Source organism: Chelonia mydas, chromosome 17 (assembly GCF_015237465.2).
Source record: "Chelonia mydas isolate rCheMyd1 chromosome 17, rCheMyd1.pri.v2, whole genome shotgun sequence".
Lineage (NCBI taxonomy): Eukaryota > Metazoa > Chordata > Testudines > Cheloniidae > Chelonia > Chelonia mydas.
The window spans coordinates 13,529,209-13,554,604 of NC_051257.2; the positions used below are offsets into that span (position 1 = coordinate 13,529,209).

The 25,396-nt window shown below is 44.7% G+C and overlaps 1 protein-coding gene and 1 long non-coding RNA gene across 7 annotated transcripts in view; both read right to left on the reverse strand.

The window, feature by feature from the left end:
- Positions 1-4,261, reverse strand: part of LOC114021643 — a 39,175-nt gene extending 34,914 nt beyond the window's left edge. Inside the window, exons 1-2 of the long non-coding RNA XR_005222646.2 lie at positions 3,824-4,261; positions 1,238-1,322 (exon numbers count right to left, since the gene is read on the reverse strand). This is a non-coding gene — a long non-coding RNA (uncharacterized LOC114021643). The remainder of the gene's footprint in view (positions 1-1,237; positions 1,323-3,823) is intronic.
- Positions 4,262-16,790: 12,529 nt separating this feature from the next.
- The window catches only part of GALNT17 (polypeptide N-acetylgalactosaminyltransferase 17), a 279,198-nt gene continuing 270,592 nt past the window's right edge, over positions 16,791-25,396 (reverse strand). For all 6 annotated transcript variants that reach the window (XM_007054159.4, XM_043530935.1, XM_043530936.1 and 3 more), the window contains 2 exons: positions 20,639-20,806; positions 16,791-20,024 (listed from right to left, as the gene is read on the reverse strand). In XM_007054159.4, the coding sequence (XP_007054221.2) occupies positions 19,896-20,024; positions 20,639-20,806 (297 nt within the window). In that variant the 3' untranslated portion in view covers positions 16,791-19,895. The remainder of the gene's footprint in view (positions 20,025-20,638; positions 20,807-25,396) is intronic.

Consider the following 25,396-nt stretch of genomic DNA (forward strand, 5'->3'; position numbering starts at 1 on the left):
GAGTGTAGCAATTGTCTGGTTTCACTCACCTAGTTGTTACTGGGGGCATTTAGTGCACTGGATGAGGTACACCACTGGTTGTGATAGGCATGGGTAGAACTCCTGGATCTTGCAAGGTGTGTTGTGGGGTGATTGATCACCATAGCAGTGGAGATATATCTGCAGGGTTTGCATCGGTTATGGCAGGTCTGGTGCCACTTTGAACTGGAGGGTCCTGGTCTGTGGAGAGCTTACTTCTGATGATGAATTTGGCTAGGTTGGGGATTGTTTGAAGGCCAGAAGAGGGGGGTTCAGGAAAGATTTCTTTCAGGATAGAGCCCCCCCATCAAGTATGCTTTGTAATTGTTTGAGGATACCCCCTATGGGGTTTTGCCATATCATTTGGCATTATGAAGTGCTCCCTAGGTTAGGATGAAGATCATTCCTGGATTAAAAATAGACAGCTCTCCAAGACTTTGCATCGCCATTGTTCTGCCACAATAACGGGACTTTCATTCACTAACATTAGTGGGCATGAGATGGTGATGCCACAAGGAAGCCGCATTCAAGAAATCCAATTAAAGAGCTAGACATTTAAAAACAAACAAACAAACAAACTTCAAAATACGTTTGGCTGTGCAACGAGCAACATCTGCGACTGCAAAATGGCAGCTGTGCCTCACTTGGGTGCTGTTATGGCAGAAACTGGATAAGAACAACTGGTGTGATGAGAGGGCAGCAGCATTACACAGGTGAGGTGTTCTCTCTCTCACACACACACACACCCCCCCCCATTACCATCTCAATCCAACACCAAGCTGACAGGGCAGCATGCCTGCAAGCAATATACAGCTATGTGAGACAAAGCAAAGCATCGACCTGTTCTGCATGTAGGGCATGAGGGGGGGGGGGCAGTTTTCAGAGAAAAGTTTAGTCACAAGACTAAGAGCAGTTCCTGAATTAATGGGGAAAGGGCGGGCGGTAAATCACAGTCTAATGCTCTCAGAATGTGACCGACACACACTTCTGGCTCTGAATGGACTAGGAGGCAGATCACCTCAGGGACTTGACCAAGATCCCAGGGATCTTCATTACTAAATACAGATTCTGCGCTTGCCACTGTAATAATACCACCACCCAGCTCTTACATGGCACTCTTCTTCAGTAAGTCTCAAGGTACTTCACAAATGGAGGTCAGTATTTTTTTTTAAACAGATACACAGATGGGAAACTGAGGCAGAGAGCTGACATGACTTACCCAAGGGCTGCCTGAGTCCCCGTCCAGTGCTCTAATCACTAGGCACTCTGCCTCCTTTTGTAAGAGGCATGAAACAGTGAAATCCCTAGAAGACAAGAAACAGAAGAAACAATGCAGACTGACCCAGATGAAGTAGTAGCCTAAATTCCCACCCACCCTCACAAAACCCTTTCTTGTGAGCATCACAGCAGGGTTACTAATAAAAGCCCCTCTCTGGCACTGAAACGGACACCTGTGGCAAGCTCCATTGGCTTTACTGGAGTTCCATTCAGGGCCCATCCACACACAGCTTCTTGCTAGATCCCGTCCAGAGGGTTACTTGTCATTGCCATAAGGAATGAGCACAGATTGGAGGCATGCTCTGACAATAAGGAAGCACTGCACCAAGCATGGTTAATAATGGAGCAGAAACTTGGCGCTAGAGACCAATGCCACTTTTGGGAATGTTTGTCAGAATTAAAAAAACAAAACAACAAAAGAGACTCCATAGGGTGAAGGTTTGAGAAAGCTGAAACAATTAACAGTGGCTGGCTGGCCTGCCCATTTTATACACCCTGTCACTCAAACTACACTTGAGTGCCCTCCGAGAGATATGAGACTAATTGCAGTGAAAGCTTCAAGTTAGCTTCATGTTTGCAGCCAGACAGAAAGCGTCTGAGTGGGTAATTACCCAGCCAATGCTTAGGATTGTCAGCTTTTACAGAAAGAAGTCAGCCAGGCTTTTAATTCTTTTTTTTTTTTTTTTGGGGGGGGGGGGTGGGGGGGTGGTGTGGGAGGTTAGACACAATCATGTTTCACAAGTGCAGACAATTCCTCCGCTGGTTCTGTTAGGAACCTGGAATTGCACCCGCTGGCAAAGAGCAAACAAAAACAAAACAAAAAAAAAGCCACTGATTAGATACAAATGACAGCTTCTTCTGGACCAGTGCTCCTCAACCTTTTCAGGTTGGCAACCTTTTATTGGAGATCACTTTTCATGACCCACTTACGCTTACTTTAAAAGAGTAAAAAATTACTACAATGCTAAGCCTATATACTTTGCATGTGTGTGTTGAGAGACTGGCAGATCACTTGACCGTGAAGGATAACGGTGTGAGGAGAGTGGGGCAGTGAGATTTTCTTTGCTTTAGAGCATCATAAAGTTTTAGAAACTTTGCAATCCTCCCAGTTGCTTTTTCTGAATCCCAGGATTGTAACCCACGGTTGGGAAACCCCAGTTCTAGCATATAGACATCAATCCAACTTTGAGATGAGCTGTACCATAGCCAACACTTCCTTCCCCCGCCCCAAAAAGAAAAGAATCGGTGTGTTCGGAGAGGGTGAATGGTTGTGTTTGTTTTTAGTAAAACAGAAAAACTGCACCGTGTGGTGCCCTACTAGAAAGCTCAAAATATAAGACATTTTGCCTCCTGGTTTTGTCCTAATGCATTTAGCAAACACAATGTACCCGACGAGCAACGTGCTTTGCTCTCACGTTTTGAGTGGAGCCAAGATTTACCTGGTGGTTGCCTTTTGTTCAAGACCTTCTTCTTATCAGAACCTGAATCTGTTCAGCTGGGAAAAAACCACTTCCTCACTTCTTGTACTTCAGGTTTGTTGTTTCACAGGGTTTGGGGGGAAGGGCAGGGGAAAGAGGAGAATCCCCAAACTTCTCTTAGGTAATGCCCCCCCCCAATACCACAGCATCTGAGCACCTCAATCTTTAACGTATCGATCCATACTAGCACATCTGTGAGGTAAGGCAATGCTTTTATCCCCATTTTACACATAGACAAAGAGAGGCTAAGTGACTTGCCCAAGGCCATGCAGAAAGCCTGTGGCAGAGCAGGAACTGAACCTGGGTCTCCCAAGTCCCACGCTAGTGATCAAACCCACTGTGCGTGCACATACACAGTCTCTGGCCAAATTCTGAATGCCCTGTTTAATATGGCTAAAACATTAAACATGATTTTCAAAGCAGCTCAGTTTCTGCCCAGACTCTGGATCTGCAGGGCTCCTTAGGAGAATTCACAGATGCTGACTTCTTCTCAGCTGGACCATTTTATTTTTTTACTTTGAGGCCCATCTGTGATGATTTGATTTTTGGCCACACGGTGGCACTATGAAAATGGCCTTGAGTCAACTACTGAATTTCACAAAGCAAATTCCAAGAACCATTCCCTTTCCCACACAAACAATGCCAGGAGCTACACAACCCAAAGGCTACTTCAGACAATGGGTTGTGATGGAGCAACACTTCTTCACAAGCAGAACTATTCAAGCCAATCATATTTTAAAAAACCCAACAACTAGACAAAAAGAAAAGTTAATTTCTCTCTGCCCACAGGTGTATGGAGATCTAGGGACACCACTGGCCTCTCTCAGGGGTCTCAAAGTCTCATGGCCACTGATTCAAACAATTGCCTATGGCACAGTCAAGGCCCTGACAAGAAAGAGACTCAGACATACACACTTGAACTGTTAACAGGAAGCATGAAAAAGCAAAGGATAAATTGCACTGAGGATGTTATCAGCAGTTCAGATTGAAGGAGCCAACAAATCTCACATTAGCATACTGTTAATAGTTAATAATAATACTGCTCCTACCTGCTGCCAACAATGCTGGGTCACAGCTGGGAGGAGGATCACTGCATGTTTAGAGGGGTGCTCAGGTAGAAGGCACATTTAAATGGAATCCTTTCTACTCGTCTCTGGTGAGCAGCCCATGAAAAATCCCACACAGGGCAGAGTCTGGGACTACATAGCTGGAGAGAAGTTTCCCAGGAAGTCCAGGCTGAACTACTCGCTCTGAGACTTCAGGTCTTGCACAGCCAAAGAAACCAAACCACAATGCTACTTCTAGCCACATTTTCTTCCTGCAGCGGGAATCCTTACACAGTACTATAAACAATATTCGTCTCTAGAGCACCCTGTCCTGGTCTCCAACAAGCAGAATGTCCCTTCTCTGCCTTGACTGAGCTAAGCTGCTCTTCAAGGTTCTGAGCCTAAGGAGGCTCAGCTGCCCTTGATTACTGCCAGCTGGCAGTCATCTCCCTGAGCTGACTGTGCAAGCAACCCTCCTCCCCCACTGCTGGGATTCAAACAAAACAAAACCCACATCTGTGTCTGGCTTGGTGAGGATTCCCTGCAGGGTCAGAGGGGGTGGGAGTAACAGAGCACACAGCCCCCTCTAAAGTACACTGAAAGAACTGCGGAACCTGAACTCACGACCTCTTTTGGAAGAGTTCAAGGAATAGGTTCTGCATTCTGCTCAATGCTTCTCTGTTAGTAAAATAGGTTCTAAGGTCCAGTGCCATGTGTGAAACCTTTTAGTGAATGCACAGTTATAATCTTGCTGCCTTTGCATGCATAGTCCCTGCACCATCGCTGATAGAGTATGATTATTTATTGGGGGTCCCTTTGGGACAACGCTAGAAGTTGCCATAAAACCAGAATAGATTCTAAATTCTAGTCTGAAGTGATTTACTTAGGGCTTGAAATTCATGCCCTTGGAATTAGCATGGATTTAAAGCAATGCTGTGCATATAATTCCCAGAGCAGTTCAGAGCTGAGCAATAAAGCTGCAGTTTAGAGGTTATTTGCTCAGGTCAAAGGCAGTCCAGAATGGCAGTGAATTTATTAGTACTTATTAGTAGTACTTATTTGATTATTAATATTTATTATTTGAACTGCAGTAGCATTCAGAGGCCTCAGTCAGCACTGGGGGGCTCCAGTGCACAAGGTGCTGTGCAAATGCGCAGAAAGACCCAGCACCTGCCCGGAAGAATTTATAATCTAAGGCCCAATCCTGCAACATGATGCATGCAAGCAGACTTCTGCACCCTCACAGAGCCCCAGAGGGCTGCACATATCTTCCCACATGGGGCAGCTTTCAGAATCGGGGCCAGAATTGCTGAAGGGTTCAATAAGTGAGTGTGAGAAATTAAAGGAGCAAAGTGGGCGGGAGGAGGGTGAAGATGAATGGGGGTTCCCTAGCTTGGTTGTTGCACAAGCACCAGCAGGTAGATCCAGATGGCATGTGCTGTGGGGGAGAAATTCAAGTGCAGAGAGGGCACCATGCCCCTGGGCTGGGAGGGAACACAGAACAATCTCCAAGGGCAGTAGGGAAGAGGGACACAATTGCTCCCTAGTATATAGGAGAGCAGGAGGGCAGCACCACCAACAGAATGGATCTTCTCAGAATGAATCATGGCTTGCCAATTGCCCTGCCTGGGCACTGGACCCTTCCGTCCCTGCTTTCTCCACTGTGGGTGAGAGACCCACCTCCTCTGCAGCTTCCCTCATCTGGACTAGCCTCCCTTTATGTCCTCACTTCACTTCAAAACATTTCATCTCTCCATCCCTGCAACCGGATTAGGCTCTAATTTAAACAGAGTGGGGGAATTCAGATTGTTCTCAAACATGCCTAATGGCACAGTTTTATGGGCAGTCTCGTGGGGGTAAGTTTCCCCCTGCCACCTAAAGAAAAAAATATTTAAAGCTATCTAGCTGCCCTTCCTGAGACACACTCATCCCATCATTAAATCATTAGGAGCTTTTAGATCCAGAGTTCAATCCCCTGCAGATGTCAACTCCGCCACAGCTGTTGTTGCAATGTCATTAGCTGACGGTTGCCCAGCAAGTCAGTAGCAGAGCCAGGAACAGAAACCAGATGTTCTGACACTCATCCACCCCCATGCTCTAACCACTAGACAACACTCTCTGCAAGAGTTGGACCAATGTAATCCAGAAGTCCTGACTCACAAAAACCCTCACACACCCAGAGCCAGAATTAAAACCCGGGAGATCTGGCGCCTAGCGTCCATGCTCTAACCCAGGGGTGGCCAACCTGCGCCTGAGAAGGAGCCAAAATTTACCTGTGTACTTTGCCAAAGAGCCCCAGTAATGTGTCAGCAGCCCCCCATCAGCTCCCCGCTTGCCTGCCAGCAGCCCTGCTGATCAGCGCCTGAGGAGCGAGGGCGTGGCAGGCTCAGGGAAGGGGGCAGGAAGGAGTAGGGGTCTTGGGGGAAAGGGTGGAGTGGGAGCAGGGCCTGTAGCAGAGTCAGGGGTTGAGCAGTGAGCAGCCCGCTAGGCCTCCGGCACATCGGAAAGGTGGCGCCTGTAGCTCCAGCCCCGGAGTCGGTGCCTATACAAGGAGCCGCATATTAACTTCTGAAGAGCCGTATGCAGCTCTGGAGCCACAGGTTGGCCACCCCTGCTCTAACCATTAGCATGCACTGCCAGACCCAAGATTAGAATCCAAGCGTCCTGATTCCCATTTCCCCTCTCGGACTACTCCCAGAAGAGGCAACAACCAGAGCTAGAGATACAACACATCCCACAGGCTGAGCACTCAGCTCATAGATGGAGCATCATTCAAGAAAGGCAGACACTCCACCAACATCCTCGGCACACTCCTCTAGCACGGCGGCTACTTTCGTCTCCCTCAACAGAGAAGCTGTTGCCATCTGGCTGTTTAGAGGCTGGAGCAAGCTGAGCTGGTGGTCCTAGTCCAGTCCTCACTGGATAGGGATCTACATCAAAAGCCACCCTCCTCATCATGGACGCTTAGCTGCCTCTGCAGAGAGCTCGAGGATCGAACGGATAGGATGGCAATTACTTTTCTGAGGCTGAGGAAAGAAATGGGGAAGTATGCACGAAGGGCCTGATTCAAAGTCTATTCAAGTCAGTGGTAAATCTCCCATTGGCTTCAGTGAGCTTTGGGTCAAGCCCCCCTGTTTTGTACCCTGCCCTGTGGGTGAATGGAGGGCTTCTGGCAGAGCTGCTTATTCAGCCCTTTGTAGGAGAAGAGCTGAGTTCTGGAGCAACTGTGACGTTACCGTCCCTGCATCAGTAGAGGGGGCAGGAAGAGATGCTTTTAGAACCCTGCGGAGCACAGTCCCTCTCCTTTGGGAGAAGAGAGAGTGGGCAGGAAGACACACAGTGCCTGCATTGCCTTTAATCTTCTCTGCAGCAAGCCCAGAGAGCAGCATAAGATGACGACAGTGATTCACCCTGCGGGCGTTCTTATGGGAGGAAGAGGAACAGATGAAAAGAACTACACGCAGGATGTGGAAAGTCTCAGACCAGCCCCCGCTTTGTGGCTGTATTAGTCTGGGGCAGTGAGAGCCCTTTGGCTCATGGGCTTAGCATCGCAGAACGAGAGAGAAATAACATCTTACACACTAAAGTATGCCACAAACCCTGTTCTATCTAGCCTCATCCTTATCTTTCGGGTATCCCTGTGCTACACGTGTAGGGAATTGGTCTGGGATTGAGAAAAACTGGCTCTGTTGTATGACCATTGGCAAGTGGTTTTATCTCCGTTTCTCCTTTGTCTTGTCTGTCTATATTATAAGCTCCTCTGGGCAAGGACTAGCTCTTCCTTTGTGTTTGTACAGCACCTTGCACAATCCTATTTAGGGACTATAGATGATACTGTGATAATAGTAAGTCTCAGGATACGGTGTACCTTTACTCTTGAAGGTAATTGTCATGTAACTTTAAACACTGCAGCAAGAGCTACGTTCATCAGCGTACATCCTACATTCTAACCAGTGTTCTATTTAGATAGTATCAACCATGGGCCCTATAAATCTTCACAAAAAAAACAAACCAAAGCCGCCAAATATCTTGCACTTTTAGCAAGGTAAAATCACTCCCAAAATATAATTACACTTTGTCTGTATTGTACTTCTAACCCAGGCCTCACGAGAGTAGAACATTTTAATGAAATGTGGGTGTTACAGGATATCACGTAGTTTGGTCGCCAAACTATTCCATCAGTAACTTTATCCTATTACTATAAAGGACAATGCCAGAAATAGTCTCACTCCTAATCACAATTGGCTTCTTGGGTGATGACTATTAGCATTGTTGACTAGAACGTCTGTCTTATTGCAATTTCACGGCATAACTGAAGAGAACTGGATGAACCTATTACTTTCATTAATTTTACAAATAAATTTGCAGTGTGGAAGAAATTGTTCATTAAAATACAGAGGGAAGCTTGTTTGATCTTAAGGACTAAGGATAGGCTGTGAATAATGAATGTATTTTACCTGTCACGTATCTAGGAAGAAATCAAATACCTAGAAATACTAACCTTGACTTTGTACGGAATTAAATATTAAGTAACATTTTAGCAGGCACTTTCCACTCTTCCCCTTGCAATTGCAGCACTTAAATAATTCATGAGAGGCTAAAGAGAAAACCCCTTCTCTTCTGATTAGGATGGGTGGCAACTGTAATTTACATCAATTCACCGACAGCCTACACTTCGGTCAAAGAAAACTGGTGCTAAATCTCATCACCAGAGGTGGTGTCAAGGCCACAAGTTTTCCCGGCACACCAAGACCACTTTCGCAACGACTGGGGCTAGAACAGTTAATAATTAGCTTCAGAAATCAGCCTGATTTTTTAAAAAGTGTGCGTCTCAGAAAAACTGTGTTTTCCCTCAATTGCTATTTTTAGTGATCACTAGCCTGGCGGCAGTCAAGAGATAGCAGCTGATTAATATCAGACCTCTAGGAGCTGTTAGATATCCATCAAAGGCCTGAAGAGCGCCTCTCTTGCCTATTGAAACACAGTTTACCCACTGATGGGATTATAATTATCTTGCTATCAACTGCAACAAAGCCGCTCACCATGAGCTGCTGCACTTCAGCTGCGGAAGTCACCAAAATTACACTCGTGGGAAATGTACCACGAGACTATCACGAGGCTCATCGCCCGGCATGGTCTACATTATCTTTGTTATCTGGGTGGCGGTAGTCCCTAGGAGTCATGGGCAACCACCCCATTGTGCGAGGTGCTGAACAAACACAGAACAACTTCCAGCGGAAAGCTATCACAGGGGGTGATTCCCTTTCTTGGTTGCCTCCACTCTAAGGACTCGTGGCCCAAGGCACTAGAGTTCTGACATTAGGACAATTCCTAAAAACACAGAGGGCCTAATTCGGCTTTTCACGCTGCTCCTGTGAAGGGCTGCTCAGGGGGAGGAGGGTTGGTGAACAAGCTCTATGCCATACTTCTGTCAGTCCTTCTTCTACCTCCCCCCCCCAATCCCTGGCATAGGGGAGACAGCTGGGGAGCAAAGTGTGTCTGACGCATTCTTTGCTCCAGCTATTCTGAACGTGCTCGAACTTATGTTAGTGACTCTTCCATTTCTCAGTGATTCCTAGAATCCAAGGGGCCACAGTGGTGGCCTATATTTACCTTGCCCCTCCTATGAGGTGCCAAACTCATCTAAGCACTGCTGAGAATTAGGGCCAAAGGCTTGACTTTCTCAGCTGAGTCCCCGGCAGCTCCATCACAAGATTGATGTTCCCCTCTATCCCTCCATCCTCCTACTCAGGGTCCCAGATCAGTCGCTCCTTTCTGGCTGAGATCAGGATAGGGCCCCTAAGTGGTCACCGATGAACAAAGAGAAACACTGCTGCTCTTGCATCAGGAAATGCTGCTGTAAAACTGATGTGGGGAAACTGTGCACTGCATACCCTATTGTAGGGCCGTTCTATACATGACCACGGAATTTGGTCCACAGAGCTTTTAGAGACGACTGTGACTAGATTCAAGTTCTCCCACCTTCCCCTTCTCAGAAGTGAGCCTCACAACCAAATACACATTTCATTCAGCTTGTGATTTCCCCTCTCTTGGAAACTGGGGTCAGCACCGCAGACTTAGTTCTACCTTTTCTGAATTTCCTTCTCCCCTGTGTGTATCTCCATCCTCTTCCCACATGCAGCTTCTGGGAGGTGAGGGGAACCTCATTTTTCTGAAGCTCTGCTGGCAACAACCGCAGCTAAGAGTTCCCAGTGCTTCTGGAAATCAGACTCTAGGTATTTCTTCTGTGGGTGACCAATAGTTCTAATCTTCAAGTTCAAAAAGGAATTATTTGGGGGAAGGTCCATGGCTTGTCTTGGTGCAAGAGGGTCAGAGCAGATGATCACAATGGTCCCTTTGGCCTTAGAATCTATCAGTGTATTGAAAAGCAACAGAGAGCAGTTTCTCTGGAGAGAGACTTGTCTTTAAACTCAGTGCTTTGTAAAGCTTGAAAATCTTTTCCCTTGAGTTGCCAAGTGCAGGACAAATGAGGTTTTCTATGGCTCCAATTGAAATAAGTGTTCTCACTCTAAGATAGCCAAATAAAATGCCACCTTATTCCCCCCCCCCCCCACTATGGTATAATATCATGGGTCTGTCTCTTCTTGGCTTTGTCTACACTGGGGAAATTAACAAACAAATTACAGTGGTTGCTACTGGTGTTAGTGCTGGCACGAGCTGTAATGTCGATATAAAGACTGGCTTGGTTTTACCATTAAATTACATGCATAATAGGATTAACTAAAGTGGTGGTAAAACCGAGACTGACTTTAGGAGCCTTGCCTATTAACCCCATGAGAGCACTGTTGGGAATTATTTTGTTCATTGTAGACACAGACCTTGATATTATGGCCTATATTTTATTAGAGCTGGGAGATCCTGGAAAGTTTGACCTCCATAATAATGGCCTGGATTGCTAGGAGTGGACTTACCCTTTCGAAAGCATTTGGTTTTTCTTCTCAGGAAGCAGTGTTGTATTCCATGATATCACGCCCTGCTCTAGTGCAGTCAATTGTCACCGGTAGTAAACATTTGGGGCAGCACTGTAGGGAAGAGAGTCTAACACCCTGCAAAAGGAAGCAGCTTTTAAAATCTTTTAGAGGCTGATTCTCAGTTACACTAAGGCTCCTTTCCATGCTGACAGTTTAAAGGGACCGTAAAGTGGGTGCCCAGTACATTGCCAAAGTGGGACTAAATACAATAAGAATATGCTTATTGGTACCTCCCTACTCTGCAATATATCTTGATCTCAAATGGTGCTGGCTCATCAGAGCTGGGCAGATACCCGTTCTCTCAGAGCTTCTGCTACATTCATCAGCATTCTAAAGAAACCCCAGTGTGGGAAGAAGGAGTACTGAAATAAGCTAAAAACCCAACGCATACTGCATGAGAGCAATTCAACGTTGATGTAAGGCCGGTTTTGTGTAACTCTGAGAACAGCAGTAGCTATGTGGATACCCATTGATCAGCATTAGAAAGTCAATGCATTTGGAATACAGACACTAATGATTAAAATTTAGAGAGAGAAAAATATTTAACCATTATACCTAGGTTGCATGCAAACCTCCAAAGGGAAACTTAAGAGGAAAAACAGAGGCATAGTTACTTAGAGGCAGTAGAGGAGAAATCTAAACAGCAAAATGATGACGTATAAAGAACAAAGCAACTAGACTAGAGAAGCTAATTACAAAGAAAACAAAGCAACAGAAAAATAAGAGAGAGGACACAAGACATAGAGGAACAAAATAACCAGAAAGGGATGAGTGGAAATAAGCAATTAAGAGAAATGGCAAGAGAAAAAAGACTGAACAAAGAAAGATACATGGAGAATAAAGGGACTGAAGAGGATGTAGATGGAACAAATCCATGCTGAGAACAAAGAGCCAAATCTCAGGCAGCCAGAGTCACTAAAAATAAAACAAGACAGCTAAAGGCAAAGGGAGAGGAGGACAAAAATAGCACTAAAGCTGAAGACATGACAGGAGAGAAGGTAAAAATGACATAGCCTTAAAGACAAGGGGGGAATCTCTCCCCCCCCCCCCCCGCAAGAAAACCCAAACAGCAGAACAAAGCACAATCCCGTGAATATATACAAAATCATCAGCTGGTGTGATCTGGTATAGTTCTACTGAAGCTAATAGGGCTGTGCTGATTTACATCAGCTCAGGACCAGACCCAAGTCACGTTAACGCCCCGCTCCCAAGAAAATGCAAGGGTTGTTCTCCACATGTGCCCTCACGTTTTATTACTGAGAGTTAAGAGACGGCTCTCTGGGTGCTAGCAGCAGGGGTGGGCACTGCTGGAATAACATTACTTGTTCTAACTGGGTCTGTGAGCCATAGGCTGCGGTGAGAAAGGGTTGTCCCATAAATAGGGCCACAAAAGGTGTATGCAAGGAGTTCTCTCAGGAGTGGTGCATTTTTACATCCCAGGCCCATCTGTTCCATCAGATGATTCCCCCCTACACTGGGTTGATCGTCTCATGGCTTCTCAGCAGTAGGGTCCCTTTGTACCAGAGGAGTAGTGAAAAATAACCCCGATGCACAGACAAAGCTTGGAGGACTTATAAAATTCTCAGGGCTTAAAGTTTTTCTCTGTCATCTTCACAGCAGATGACTCATTTCTGAACTGAATTTAGAAGCATTTTTGTCTCAGCAGAAGGGGATTTCCTCTTGCTATTTTATGTACCTTTTGCCTCATGCCATTCTAAAAAGAAAATCAGTAGAACCATAAAGCAATGAATGGAGCGACAAAGAGACTCCTCTATTGCCAGCCACAGTTAAGAAAAACAAATCACTGTCAGATAATAAACTTGTCACAGCCCACATAATTCACTTCTGTAAATCAGAAAGTACATGTGTTTATCAGTCATGCCCAGGTTGAACCAGCCAGTATGCCAGCCCAGATGTCAGACTCTCTTCTCCTGAGGTCCTATCCTGCAGGCCTTTGCTCAGTCAATGACAGAGCCTCCAAAGGGGCTTGTTATGGCTTCCTGGGACTCATCAGGTCACAGAGATGCCCTCTGCCAGCTGCACTTTGTCCTGGCCACATCCCCGCTAACTGCAGGGAGGGGGCTTAGAGGAAGAGCAGCTATACTAGCTCTGTTCCATCAGATGATCTCCCCTACACTGGGTTGATCGTCTCATGGCTTCTCAGCAGTAGGGTCCCTTTGTATCAGAGGAGTAGTGAAAAATGGCCCCGAAACACAGACAAAGCTTGGAGGGCTTATAAAATTCTCAGTGTAGCTATGTTTCAGAGTAGCAGCCGTGTTAGTCTGTATCCGCAAAAAGAAAAGGAGGACTTGTGGCACCTTATACACTAACAAATTTATTTGAGCATAAGCTTTCATGAGCTACAGCTCACTTCATCGGATGTAACTCACGAAAGCTTATGCTCAAATAAATTTGTTAGTGTATAAGGTGCTACAAGTACTCCTTTTCTTTTTTCAGTGTAGCTATGGTACCCTCAGAGATTGCCGCTCAAAATGCAGAGTTGTTTGAGGTTCATTGCAGGATTCCACCCAGTTGAATGTTAGTATTGCAAAACATGCTGGTATTCCCATATTCACCCTGTCTGAAGAGCGTAAAAAGGAATTGGTTCCCGCAGAGTTTCTCGGCTACCTATAAGACACTTAAACATAACAATAAAACCTAGTTAGAATAGCTAGGAAACAAGTTTTCAGGCTATTATCCATCATGTCTCAGAACATAAAATGATCACCAAGTGGGATTAAAAAAGAAATCCCTAGGGAGTTACTAATATGCGTTATCTTTTATTATTATTATTATTTTGCCTCTCTCTGAACATCTGACATAGGCCCTTGCCGAAGATATTGCACTGAAGTAGAAGGACCATTAGTCTCTTCTGGGGTAACAATTCTTATATTCCTTCCAACCAAACATTTAGCATATTAGGAGATATTAGAGCTAGTGCCCCAACTGTTAATTTGTTGACAGTACATATAATATATGGCAGACAATGAACTACCAAAGATCTCGGCCTGGAAGATGGGCCAGATCCACAGCTGGCATAAGTAATCATAGCTACATTGGATTTATAGGGTCTGATTCTCATTTATATTAGGGTCCCCACTTTACACCAATTTGGCATTGTAAAGGGGCTTTACGTGGGTGGAAAGCAGCCAGAGGGTAAATGTGAATCAAGTCCATTCATGCTTATAATCTACAGACCAAATAGTCCAGTCCTTAGGCAAAACTCCCTTTGGGGGTAATAGAAGTTTTGCCTGTTTTAGGCCTGAAGGCTTGGTCCCAATCAATATAGAAGTCACTTTAACCACCACTGAAGTGCAACCACTTTTTGGAGAGAAACATTTATCCGTGCTCCCACCTCTGGAGAAAAAAGCGTGGTCACCAAGGTCCAGAGCACAGAGTTTAACAATGTTCAGCAATGCCATACCATAGTTCAGACAGACAGTAAAGGGACCTCCATCAAGTTGAAACTATAATGGGAATTTGTAAAGGAATCCATCCAGGATACTGCAGTTAACACCTGTGTTCTTGAAAAAGAACCATAGGATTTTTAATGAGCACAAATAGTTAGAGCAACTGAGTCTATTTTTTGTTAGAAGTTATTTAGTCATTCTGTTTCTGAAGCAACGTAATTATTTTGCTTCCATTGTAGACCCCAGTCCCCCAAACATTTACACACATTAGTATCTTTATGCACCTGAGTAGCCCCATTGACTTTACAGTGTTGTGTAACTCTTCCCTGTAAATGTTTGTAGGACTGATTTTGGCAACCATCTCCCCCAAATAAATACCTCCAAAGTGCTCAACCCAACTTTCAATTTTCTACCAAAGCTGAAAATTCTGGAAAGCTGGGGAATATCTCAAAACCTTGCCTTTCTTCACTTGTCAGGTGGATGGGGCTACAAGGGGGAGAAATTCAGATCAGCGAACCTGACAAAAATGTAATCTGATTGTTTATGTAAATTTACAAAACACTTTGGTTCAAATGAGGGAGGTCTGGCCCTCAGTGGATTATTCAGCTAGGTTTGGAATTTCAGCTGGGATTCCTAATGGTCACATGAACTTTCTGTACGTTGCATACAAAAGCAAGACCAAAGTCTCATCTGCAGTTTCATAGTTGCTTCCGAGCGCTCGGTATAGGGATTTCACAATGCTTAATTTCACACTGCATAACGGAGTGCTTAACTCCATACCCATTAGCAGTGGATGAATGCCCAAATTACTTAGTGGTCAAGCAAAGAGGCTTTTCTATTGGGAGTTCATGAGTCAAACCTGACTTTGAAAGCAGTCTAACAGTGAAGTTTCTGAAAGCTTGGCTATCTGCCCAGGGCAGTGGCAAAAAAGTTACTGCTAAAGAGTTTTGACTGTAGGAATAAATGCTCATTTTTGACTTTGAAGTTCCATAAAATAGGTTGGATTGTATAGTTCTCTCTGGCCTAGACTGGTCCATCATAAAATTAGAAACTTACAAAACTATATAGCAATGACAATGCAGGTATTCTTCCATTAGTCTTGTAATATCCCTTAAAAAGAGCTTTTAGGATAACCCCAAAAGCCCCTCCCCTGTGTGTGTGATGACTTACTCACAAACAATACCTCTGACCAGGTGATTTTTCATCTCCTCAGTATATAATTTCATTATCTTTGTAACTGACAGACCATATGGAGGGATAGAATGGCAAATTAATCTGCATAAGCGATCTCCCTTTCATTCTTCTTTTTCTAAAATTTAAGTTCCATTTCTATTAAAAAAAACCCACCTTTGTGTTAAATAGGGAGCAGAGGATAACGAGTCCCTCCACATTTCAGTGGCATCCAATCCTTTCTAAATTACTTGAGAGGCAAGCCACCTGGACACTGCTTGTTGAAGCAATTTACTAGAGAGAGAGATGCAAGATGCAACATTTAGACCCAGATCTGTAAAAAGCACCAAAGTTTGAATCTCAGGTTTTGTTTTTGGCCTGTCTCTGCATTTTACAATCTTAAATGTAAGAACTTTAAATGAATACAAGAGGTAAAATCCTGGCTCCATTTAAGTCAGTGGTAAAACTCCTGTTGACTTCAGTAGAGCCAGGATTGCACCCAGGTGCTTGTCTGCTGAAGTTTTCTTCTTGATCTTTTTAAAGCCTTCTATGTATGCTGATTGGAAACCAATTTAGGGGAATTTCTTCCTTCTTCCCAAACCTATATCCATTTGAATACCAAATCAGAAATGCCTTGTTCACTTCCAAAATCCTCTTCACTTTTCATTTTCTTACATTTACTTATATGATGATTTATAAAATGATAATATCAAAGAGCTTCAAAATACTCATTGACAATCTCTTCTTAAATGGAATCCCACTACAAAATAAGTCCCGTTTCTTCCCCAGAGTCATCTCTTTCAGACAAAGCCTGATGCAAAGAGATGGGTCTTACTGGCTGACTGTATTACCTCCTGGTTCAATCCAGAACTGGAAGCAGAAGCGATAAAACAACAGGTTCTTCTCAAGCTGTTTCTGGTCAACAAGAAGTACCAGAACTCTCACAGAGAACTGTCTTCACCATGAGATCAGCAGTCCAAATATCAAGACTCACTCGAAACCCAGTCCTGCAAACACTGACTCAATTACATAAGTAACTTTACATGTGCGAGTAAAGCATTCTATATGCCTAAGTGTGGCAGGACTGGCCTCTGGGTTTGGAATAGTCATAAAAGTTTCAGATAAACATGCGAACTTTTGGGGTGGTTATGCTGAAACATTTTGAGTTCTCCCAACACTAAGCAATACATGATTTCCACGGCTGACCTTTAGCAAATGAATTGCTCATTTAGAGATAATTGTACTGCATTTATCATTAATTTTGTCGCATAACCCTCCCCCGCCACCCCTGCAAGTTTTTTCAGTGAAAAGTTTCTTGGCAAATTATTTTCGTTACCAGATGGCAATGAACAAGAGGGGGAAACTTACAGACATTTTAAAACATACACATCACGCTGGTTTTGTAAGTGCTAAAATTTATTACACAAGAGATGATGCAACAGCTAACAAGAGAGCAAAGTTTTACAATGACTCCGTACTGTGCAATTCAGGATAACTGAAAGATTTCACTTCATTAAGGACAGCGAGGGTGAAAAAATCAGAGAAATGCCAATGGGGAGTCTTGTCAAGCATGATTGAACAATGATGTTCATTGCTGTAGAAGGAACAATGAAATACATCTGCTTCTGTTCAATAAATTACTAAAACATCAGCTATAAACCTGTTGCATGGCATTGAAAATGAAACTCATTAAACATCAAGGTAGCTTCATCATGACCCGAATGGAAGACAGGCACGAGTGCTCTGCAGCAAACAACTCTGGGTACATCCAGTCTTTGGGAATGATATTTACACGTACTTCTCATATATTAATATATTTTATACTTACCCTGACCAGAGGGCAACCAGAAAAATTATTATTCTGTGAGAAAGACAAAGAAAAGAGGTTTCCCCCCTCCCCACAACAGACACAGCTCGATGTGAAACGAATTCTTTTAACGTTCATGTGAACACTGGTAACTTGGTTTGTCATTATTCCCCCTTCTCAGTTACCCTGACACCAGGACCCAAACGCAGTATCTGGGGGTCACCTATCATGGCTGAATAAATTGGGTAGTGAATATTCTTGTGGTTGAAAATTGAGAACGTGACAGTGCCACCTTCACTGTGTTGCTGTAATTAGCCTTGATGGCTGCCAGGGCAGGAACTGGTGGCAAATCAGCATTGAAACAAACTACATTCATTTATCTGTTTAACTCCCTCCCCTGACTTAGCCAAAGCTCATGAAGAATCACAGAAGCCAGGATTGTGGCAAGCAGGCCATAACGACAGAGATACACCAGACATGGTACAATGAATGTGCTCAAACACCCACCACAGGGAGTAGGACTAAAGCACTATAAAGATCAGGGGTTTTTATTATTATTTTGTCTTCATTTGTCACGAGTGTATTTTTAAAATTAAACCCATTGCTTCACTCAGAGGATTGCCTTGGTAGGATCTTCTCTCCTCTTACTTGTTCTTGGCATGACCTGCAAACAAGCATAATTATCCTCACTTTCAAAAGAGCAGCAATAGGATAAAGAAGAACTGCAGGAGAGGCAGTTCTGGTGCTGTCACTCCAGTGTGGAGCAAAGCACGTCAGCTGCTCAGCATGCTGTTGGCTGGTCAGCATCTTGCTGTTCAGCTGATTGGCTGCCTATTGGGCAAGAAGATGTCCGTTGGCCCTCCTCACTAAGAGCACACTGGACTGGTTCTGCAATGGGGTAGTCATTTGAAATCAGTGTGAAGGAGCAGCAATCACTTTGGGGGGAAAACTGGAAGGCGTTTTTAGAGGAGAACGCATTCAGGAGGGTGGTGGTAGGATTTGGCTGCCATTTGGCAAAGGTGTGGGAAAAGGAGATCCATTCTGCATGTGGTGGGTTAGTGCAATTGTTAGAAGGTGGAAGGTACGGGAGATAACTACTTTAAACAGCCTTATAGACTGAAGCAGGGTTTTGCTGTTGCTGGAGGAGGCATGCGTGTTAAGTGGAGGGGGAAGCAACAGAAGATCATATTTTTTTTATTTCAGCTGATTTAGTGTAATGAAAGAATTGGCATGAGCTAAGAATATATGAATGGCCACACTGGGTCAGACCAGTGCTCCATCTAGTCCAGTATCCTGTCTTCCAACAGTGGCCGGTGCCAGGTGCTTCAGAGGGAATGAACCGAACAGGGCAATTATCAAGTAAGCCATCCCTGTCATTCAGTGCCAGCTTCTTGCGAACAGAACATAGGAGACACTTAGAGCACAGGGTTACATCCCTGATCCTTGTGGCTAACAGCCATTGTTGGACCTATCCTCCAGGAACTTATTTAATTCTTATTTGAACCCACTTATACTTTTGGCCTTCACAACATCCCCCGGCAATGAGTTCCACAGGTTGACTGCACTGTGTGAAGAAGTACTTCCTTATGTTTGTTTTAAACCTGCTGCTTATTAATTTCATTGGGTGACCCCCCTGGTTCTTGTGTTATGAGAAGGGGTCAATAACACTTCCTCATTCACTTTCTCCACATCCTCCCTTAATCGTCTCTTTCCTAAGCTGAGCAGTCTCTGTCTGTTTAATCTTTCCTCATATGCAAGCTGTTCTAGACCCCTTATATTTTGTTGCCTTTCTTGGTACCTTTTCCAATTCTAATGTATCTTTTTTGAGATGGGGGGCAGAACTGGACACAGTATTCAAGAAGTGGGTGCACCAGGGATTTCTGTATTGGCATTATGATATTTACTGTCTTATTATCTATCCCTTCCTTAATGGTTCCTGACCTCCTGTTAGCGGTTTTGACTGCCCCAGTACACTGAACAGATGTTTTCAGAGAACTATCCATGATGATGCCAAAATCTCTTTCTTGAGTTGTAACAACTACTTGAGACCCCATCATTTTGTATGTATAGTTGGTATCCTGCTGTTGGGAGAGGGAAATCAATGGGCTATTTGGAGATGCCTTTGAGACCTGTCACTTTAAAGCATGCCTGTCCCAGGCTGAAGAAGAAGGTGAATAGGAGAGAGGAGACATTTAAAAACACCTAATGACTTTAACTCAGCTCACTTTAGGCTTCCAAACTTGGCAATCTTTTTCTGTTTTAGACAGACAAATGCTCTTGCTTGACAAGTGGGTTTGTCCAAGGTCTCTTAACTCTGGTCCTGGTGTAAACCTTGATGGCCCTTGCTAAGAGCTTCAAGTCATTTGTGAAAGCAGCACTTCCCCGTCAATAAACCATCCATAAGACTGCACAGGCTTCATTCCAGCAGAAATAAGTGATACCTTGAGAGCTCTTGCTAGACGAAACTAACAGTTCTGACCCAATTTCACCCAGTTGGAATCAGCTGTGAGAGACCAATATACAATAAAAAAAAAACTCCACAAATGCCCACTTCCCCCAAGGTCCTCTCCTGATACCGTGAATAAAGCTCAGTTTTTATATTTATTTCCAAAGCTGCGAAAAGGATCCCTGTTTCACTGGTCCAAGTCACTTGTGTTGTGAGTGAAGCTCTTCAGACTGCTCTGGCCCTTACACCTTTACTTGATGAAGTTTTTAATTGTCCATCTTTGTCCCGTGCAGCTGCGAAGAATTAGATCAATGCCGGACATTCCTTTGCTCTCCACTTCCAAGCAGCGCCCAGTCCCCTTATTCAGGATCGCACCATTCTAAAATCAAAGATATAGGTAAGAACTTTCTGTGTAGCCAACAGGTGACTGCATGCCATCGCTGGGACAGGGACTGTGTCTTCCTCTGGGCCTGGTAAGTGCTTACCATTAAAATAATCCATGAAATCCTTCAGCCCTCAGTGCATATATCCCTGCCACTTCAGCTAACTGAGAAAATCTGTAATCTGCAAGTAGCAGGGTCTTAACCTCTGCGTGAGGGAGACATGATCACACACATTTAGCCAATATATTACACACTCCCGACATAGACAAAGGCAATTTTCAGTTTCTGAGGTCTGCCTGATCCTATTCTGGGATGCCATTTTGTGACGAATCTATGGCTGCATGGCATGAATATCGTTTTCTGGGCCTTATGCACCAGCAGTACATGACTTAGGAAAAAGGAGAAACATCCTTAATCTCACCAACGTTAAATTGTTCTTAGGCTGAGCAATTTCTGTGAGAGTAAAAGTAGCAAAGGGGGCATGAAAACATCTCCTCTCGCAGCATGTTGGCTCATAGCCCCTACCTCTGAAGAAATGCTTCCTCCTTGCTATAAAGAAGAGGCATAGGTAAAGGGAGGAGAAGCAGGCGAAAGCCTCATCCTCACAAACCTGTATGAAATTCCAGCGTTTATGGAGACTGCTCTTGACCTTTTCACAATCAAGGAGCTGAGGGAGCCGGCTTTTCATGTTATCCACCAGGCAGCGGGTATCTGGCAAGAGAGTCGTGGTCCCAAGGGCCCCTAAGTGAAGGAATCCCTCCTTGGTGTAGCGGGCAAGCTGAGGGGATGGGAGGAAAAAGACTGTTAGCGTTTCTCGAATGTGATTAGAGAAGAGATGCAGAGGGGACTGAGCTAGTGAGTACAGGAGATGAGCATGACATGCAAAAGCCTGTACTCAGGAGATTTCTAGCTCCGTTTTGCAGACACATGCAGGTGACCGAGGGCGGGGGGTTGTTTGATACCTAAATACCTTTATGGATCTGAGCTTTAATAACTAACAACCCCCTGGGGTGGGATCCTTTGGCCTTTATTTGGTGTTGATACTATCCTAGTCATGGTGGTTTTAGATTGTAGCCAGTTTGGGTCATGCTGGACCATTCTACTGATTCTGAGATGCTTAGCTGTGGGTTCTTCTTCTGACAACTAAATGCCATTGTCGGTGTGTCCAGAGCAGCCCTCCAGTTATGCTAGGCATAGGTAGAAAATAGCAGCCAATAGGTAAGGCTAGCCAAGTGAAGGATTTGATTTTTGATCACGTCCCTCACGAACTGATCCAATCTTAGATCCCCCATATTGTTCACCATATGTGTGTATAGCTATAGATGATATAAAAGCCTCTTGGTGTGACCATTTCCAACACACTGGAGTATCCGTCAGTATCCTGCTAATGCATAACTGTATATCTCGCTTCCCCCATGCACCCTGAAAATTCTGTCTGTTCTGGAGGAAATGTTGAATGATAGCACCACAGGAAGGCATCAGAGCTGTCCTGTCCTCAGCCATGGAAAGAGTGAAGTCTTGCTACTGGTCAGAAATTAGCTATAGGAAGACGACTGCCCCCCTCACGTCCCTTCCTGTTGTTTATTGTCCAACGATCTGCATGGTTGTTTAAGAAAAGGCTGATATTTGCAAAGTTTAAAAAAAATATTTCCTTAGACGTATTTAAATTCACAGAGTGAAAAGAGATGAATGACAGCAGCCTGCCTTTTATAATTCAGGGGAAAGATATACACAGCTGCTTATTTAAATTATGAATCAATCTATTATCCAGCAGACAAATGAGAAGTATTCAGCACATTAATTAACTGAATATATCTGTGACCCAGATGCTTAAAAAGAGGCAGTAAATCACACTGGGAGTTGTGGTTATCTTTGTTGGAATAATTAAACATCCAAAATCAAGTTAAAAACGATGTAAAGGGGTTTGACTTGAACCAATAAAAGCAGATCCCGATGATTAAGGTATTTGTTTCTAATTTCATCTTTACTTCACTATGTTGGATTTAGACATTCAAGCGCATTGCTCTGGGTTTGCGTGCATGATTGTGTCTCTAGAGGCTTGTGACTATAACAGGATGCTATTTATCGACAGCTCATCGACTCCTTCAGATCATTTGGCAGCGTTGTGGTGTGTTTGGTGCTGAAGTTCCCAGGTTCACTCTCCAGCTGGGACAAAGGGGGCTGGATTCTGACTAGAACTGGCTGAGGACAGGAGAGGGCTATGCAACGCCAAGCCGCCACTGCTGTATGATTCCTTAAGAACATTATACTAGTGTCGTAAATCTAAGCAAGACCTAAGCTATTACTCACAACAAAACCCACTGTCCCCCACCATTCTGCCCACCATGCTCTCCTTGCACTGAAGAAAGCACTGATACAGTAGAACACATGACCCTTTAGCTGTAACATCGTGATCAAACTTCCCCTGACTGTGCATTGACAAGTTCTTTTTCCCTGTGGTTTTGGCCAGAGCCCTCAGTTGTGTTACGGTTGGGTCTGTGGAACAGGAGGGAGCGCCTTCTAGAGGTTAATGCAGCACCATATACATCAGGACTGCTGGGGTCTATTCCCAACTCTGCCACTGACTCATTGAATGGGCCCTGGGCAAGACACTTAACCTCTCTGTGCCTCAGTTTATTCATTTGCAAAACAGGTATAATGCTCACCTGCATCACAGAAGCTTAATTACTTCAACTCTGCAAAGTGTGATGAGACTGTCTGGCAAGAGGGCTACCATATGAACAGAGCAGTGGAATTACTCTAAGAGCAAATCAAGTATTGCAGAATGGTGAAATTCTGGATTATCTGTTTTTATTGGCGCTGATGTTTTTATGTTTCAAATCCTCAGCAGTGAAATTCTTGACTGACAGTTTGTGTTTTAGTAAAGCAACCAAACTGAATTAGTATTTGAACAGTAGCTCACAAATTTTTCAAGGACTAAAAAAATCCATCTGCAAGCGCATGCATGCAGTGCAAGTATTTTTCTTTATGCCGCTTTTAAAACCTTAGTGACCACGTATACAATTATTGTATTAGGCATCTTTCCTTTCATTACGTTTGGCAGCTTCTCTTCAGCCTGTTGGCCTAGTGCCCACAAGGCAATAAAATTTCTGTGCTTAGATGTTATCTCCTTTTGTGGTGGGAAAAGCAACTAGAGCAAAAATCAGATCAGGTCCTGAAGGCAAGGGGCAATGGGAAAATGAAATAATCTGAGGAACAAACATGGATCTTATGAGAAATCGATCACAGTGGATATATTACATGTGCAACCTATTTGGTATAATAGCCAGATAAATAAAGCCCAGATTGTATTTCTGGATTGACTTCAGCATATTGCATACTATTTGATCTATCTCATTGTCAACCAAAACAGAGCTTGCAACTGCTTTACTCTTCAGTCTTTTTCATCAGCTCAAAGCGGAGGACGGTTATTCCTGGAAAGTATCACTGCTGGAAAAGGCTGTTTCGGAGAGTTAACGTTGTGCACGTGCATTGATGAGTTAAATAAGTTTAAGGGTGTGATTTTCAAATAAGCTTAAGTGATGGAGGAGTACAAATCCCCTTGTGTTCTGAATGAAGGATGCACGAAAGGTGTGATGTTTTGGTTCTAAAGTTAGGGCCACCATTGTTGAAGTTGCAGTTTTGGTGCCCTCAGCTGAAGTAACATACTCTGCCTTCAGCGTAGAGGTATGGGTAGGGGGGAAGGAGACAAGTGTATATGGGCAAATTAGGGGGAGGGGATGCAGGACCTAAAATCTATTTTATAACTAACTACATGGCAAGTTGGCAGCAGGGTCCTTTAGCTTGCAACAGGGTTTGGACACCCTCCGCCTTCCTCCAATCCCCACAGCAAGGTGCGGGGGGGCTGACTCCTGTAGACCCAAAGCCAGCCGTGGCTCCAAGACCCCTGGAGGCATTGTGGGGGGCTGGCACCACCAGGGCTCCCTTGTCCCAGCCCTCTGCTCTTCCCAGGCCCCATTCACCTGCAGAAGTGGAAGATGAAGGCCCTGTGGTCATGCAGGAGCTGTTGTTGCTTGGGGGGCCTGGCCCACACCAGCTGGCAGAGAGGAACCATTCAAGGCCAGGGCCACCTGCAGGTGGCAGCAGAGCTTGCCCCCGAGCCAGGGCAGCAAGTCCCCCAGGGAACCTGGCTGCAACTTGCATGCAGAGCCTAGGCCTGACTCTCACAGGGAGCCTGGCCCCATTCCCCATCTCATCTGCCTCCACCACTGCCCCTCCCCCCCACCCCCGACTATATGCACCAGCCCACATTTCAACAAGGGAGGTTGAATAGAAGTCATGGGGAGTGTGGGAAGTCACACTTTCCACAGATCAAAATGGCAGGGTGTGAGATGTTACTTCTAACGGATGTACTCTACACCGCTAACTTCTACAGGCCACGTTGTTCATATTCTTGAATGGGTCCCCCACTGGCAAGGACTGACCATGTTGCAGAGGAGTATGGACATCTCTAGGGATTGGGGAAAAGGAGAGGAAGCAAAGCCATAGGAATTACCATATAGACCTCTATGAGTAGGTCTACACTGCATTACAGACCTGAGTGAGACCCAGGCTTGTGGACTTGGTATTTCTAAGCTAGTGCTCGAGCATCTATACAGCACTGAAAGCCTGGGTTTCAAATTGCTGAACCCGAATCTCTCAGTCATGTTCATGTGTCCCTTCTGACTTGAGTCCATTGCTTGACCTGCGTTCACACTGTGAAACAGAACTTGGACCAGCGTCTCAGTAGGATTTTGGGGGCGCTGATCAACCCCCTCAGCAGGGTCTGAGAACCTAGGTCTTGAGTGTACGCTGACCTGAGTGAGACTGATCAGTGTGGACAGAAGGGGGGCTTGAACTCAGACCTGAGCCTGCACTTAGCGTGCAGCACAGACCTACCCTATCAGGCCACTAGGATGTGAGGAGTTCTAGAAAGGGGGAGAGAGAGAGAGAAAAACAGGGGAAAAGAGAAGGAATCCAAGAGGAACCCTTAAAAAAAAGGATCTAGTGACCAAACCGTTAAAGGAAATTAATATGGAGTGACACTGCCTCAGGCTCATTGCTGACTTTGGGTAAGGTTAAACATGTCCACAAGTAGCCCCATGAGACTGTACCTCTCAGCAAATGCTCACCAATGTAAGGGTTGCACAACCTAACCCTCAGATTAATAAGTGAGGATGTGCTAAGGGCCTGGCCCTAGAACCTCCAAGTATCACTATTCTAAATTTCTTTCCAATCCAGAAGGGGATGGTGTAACCATGCCTCTGTTCAAAGGAGGTGGCAGCTGCCTGTGTTTTTAAGAGGGAAGGAGAGGTAAAGTAAAGATTACATAATTTAGCTAACCTGTAGCTTCTGCAAATTTAAACAC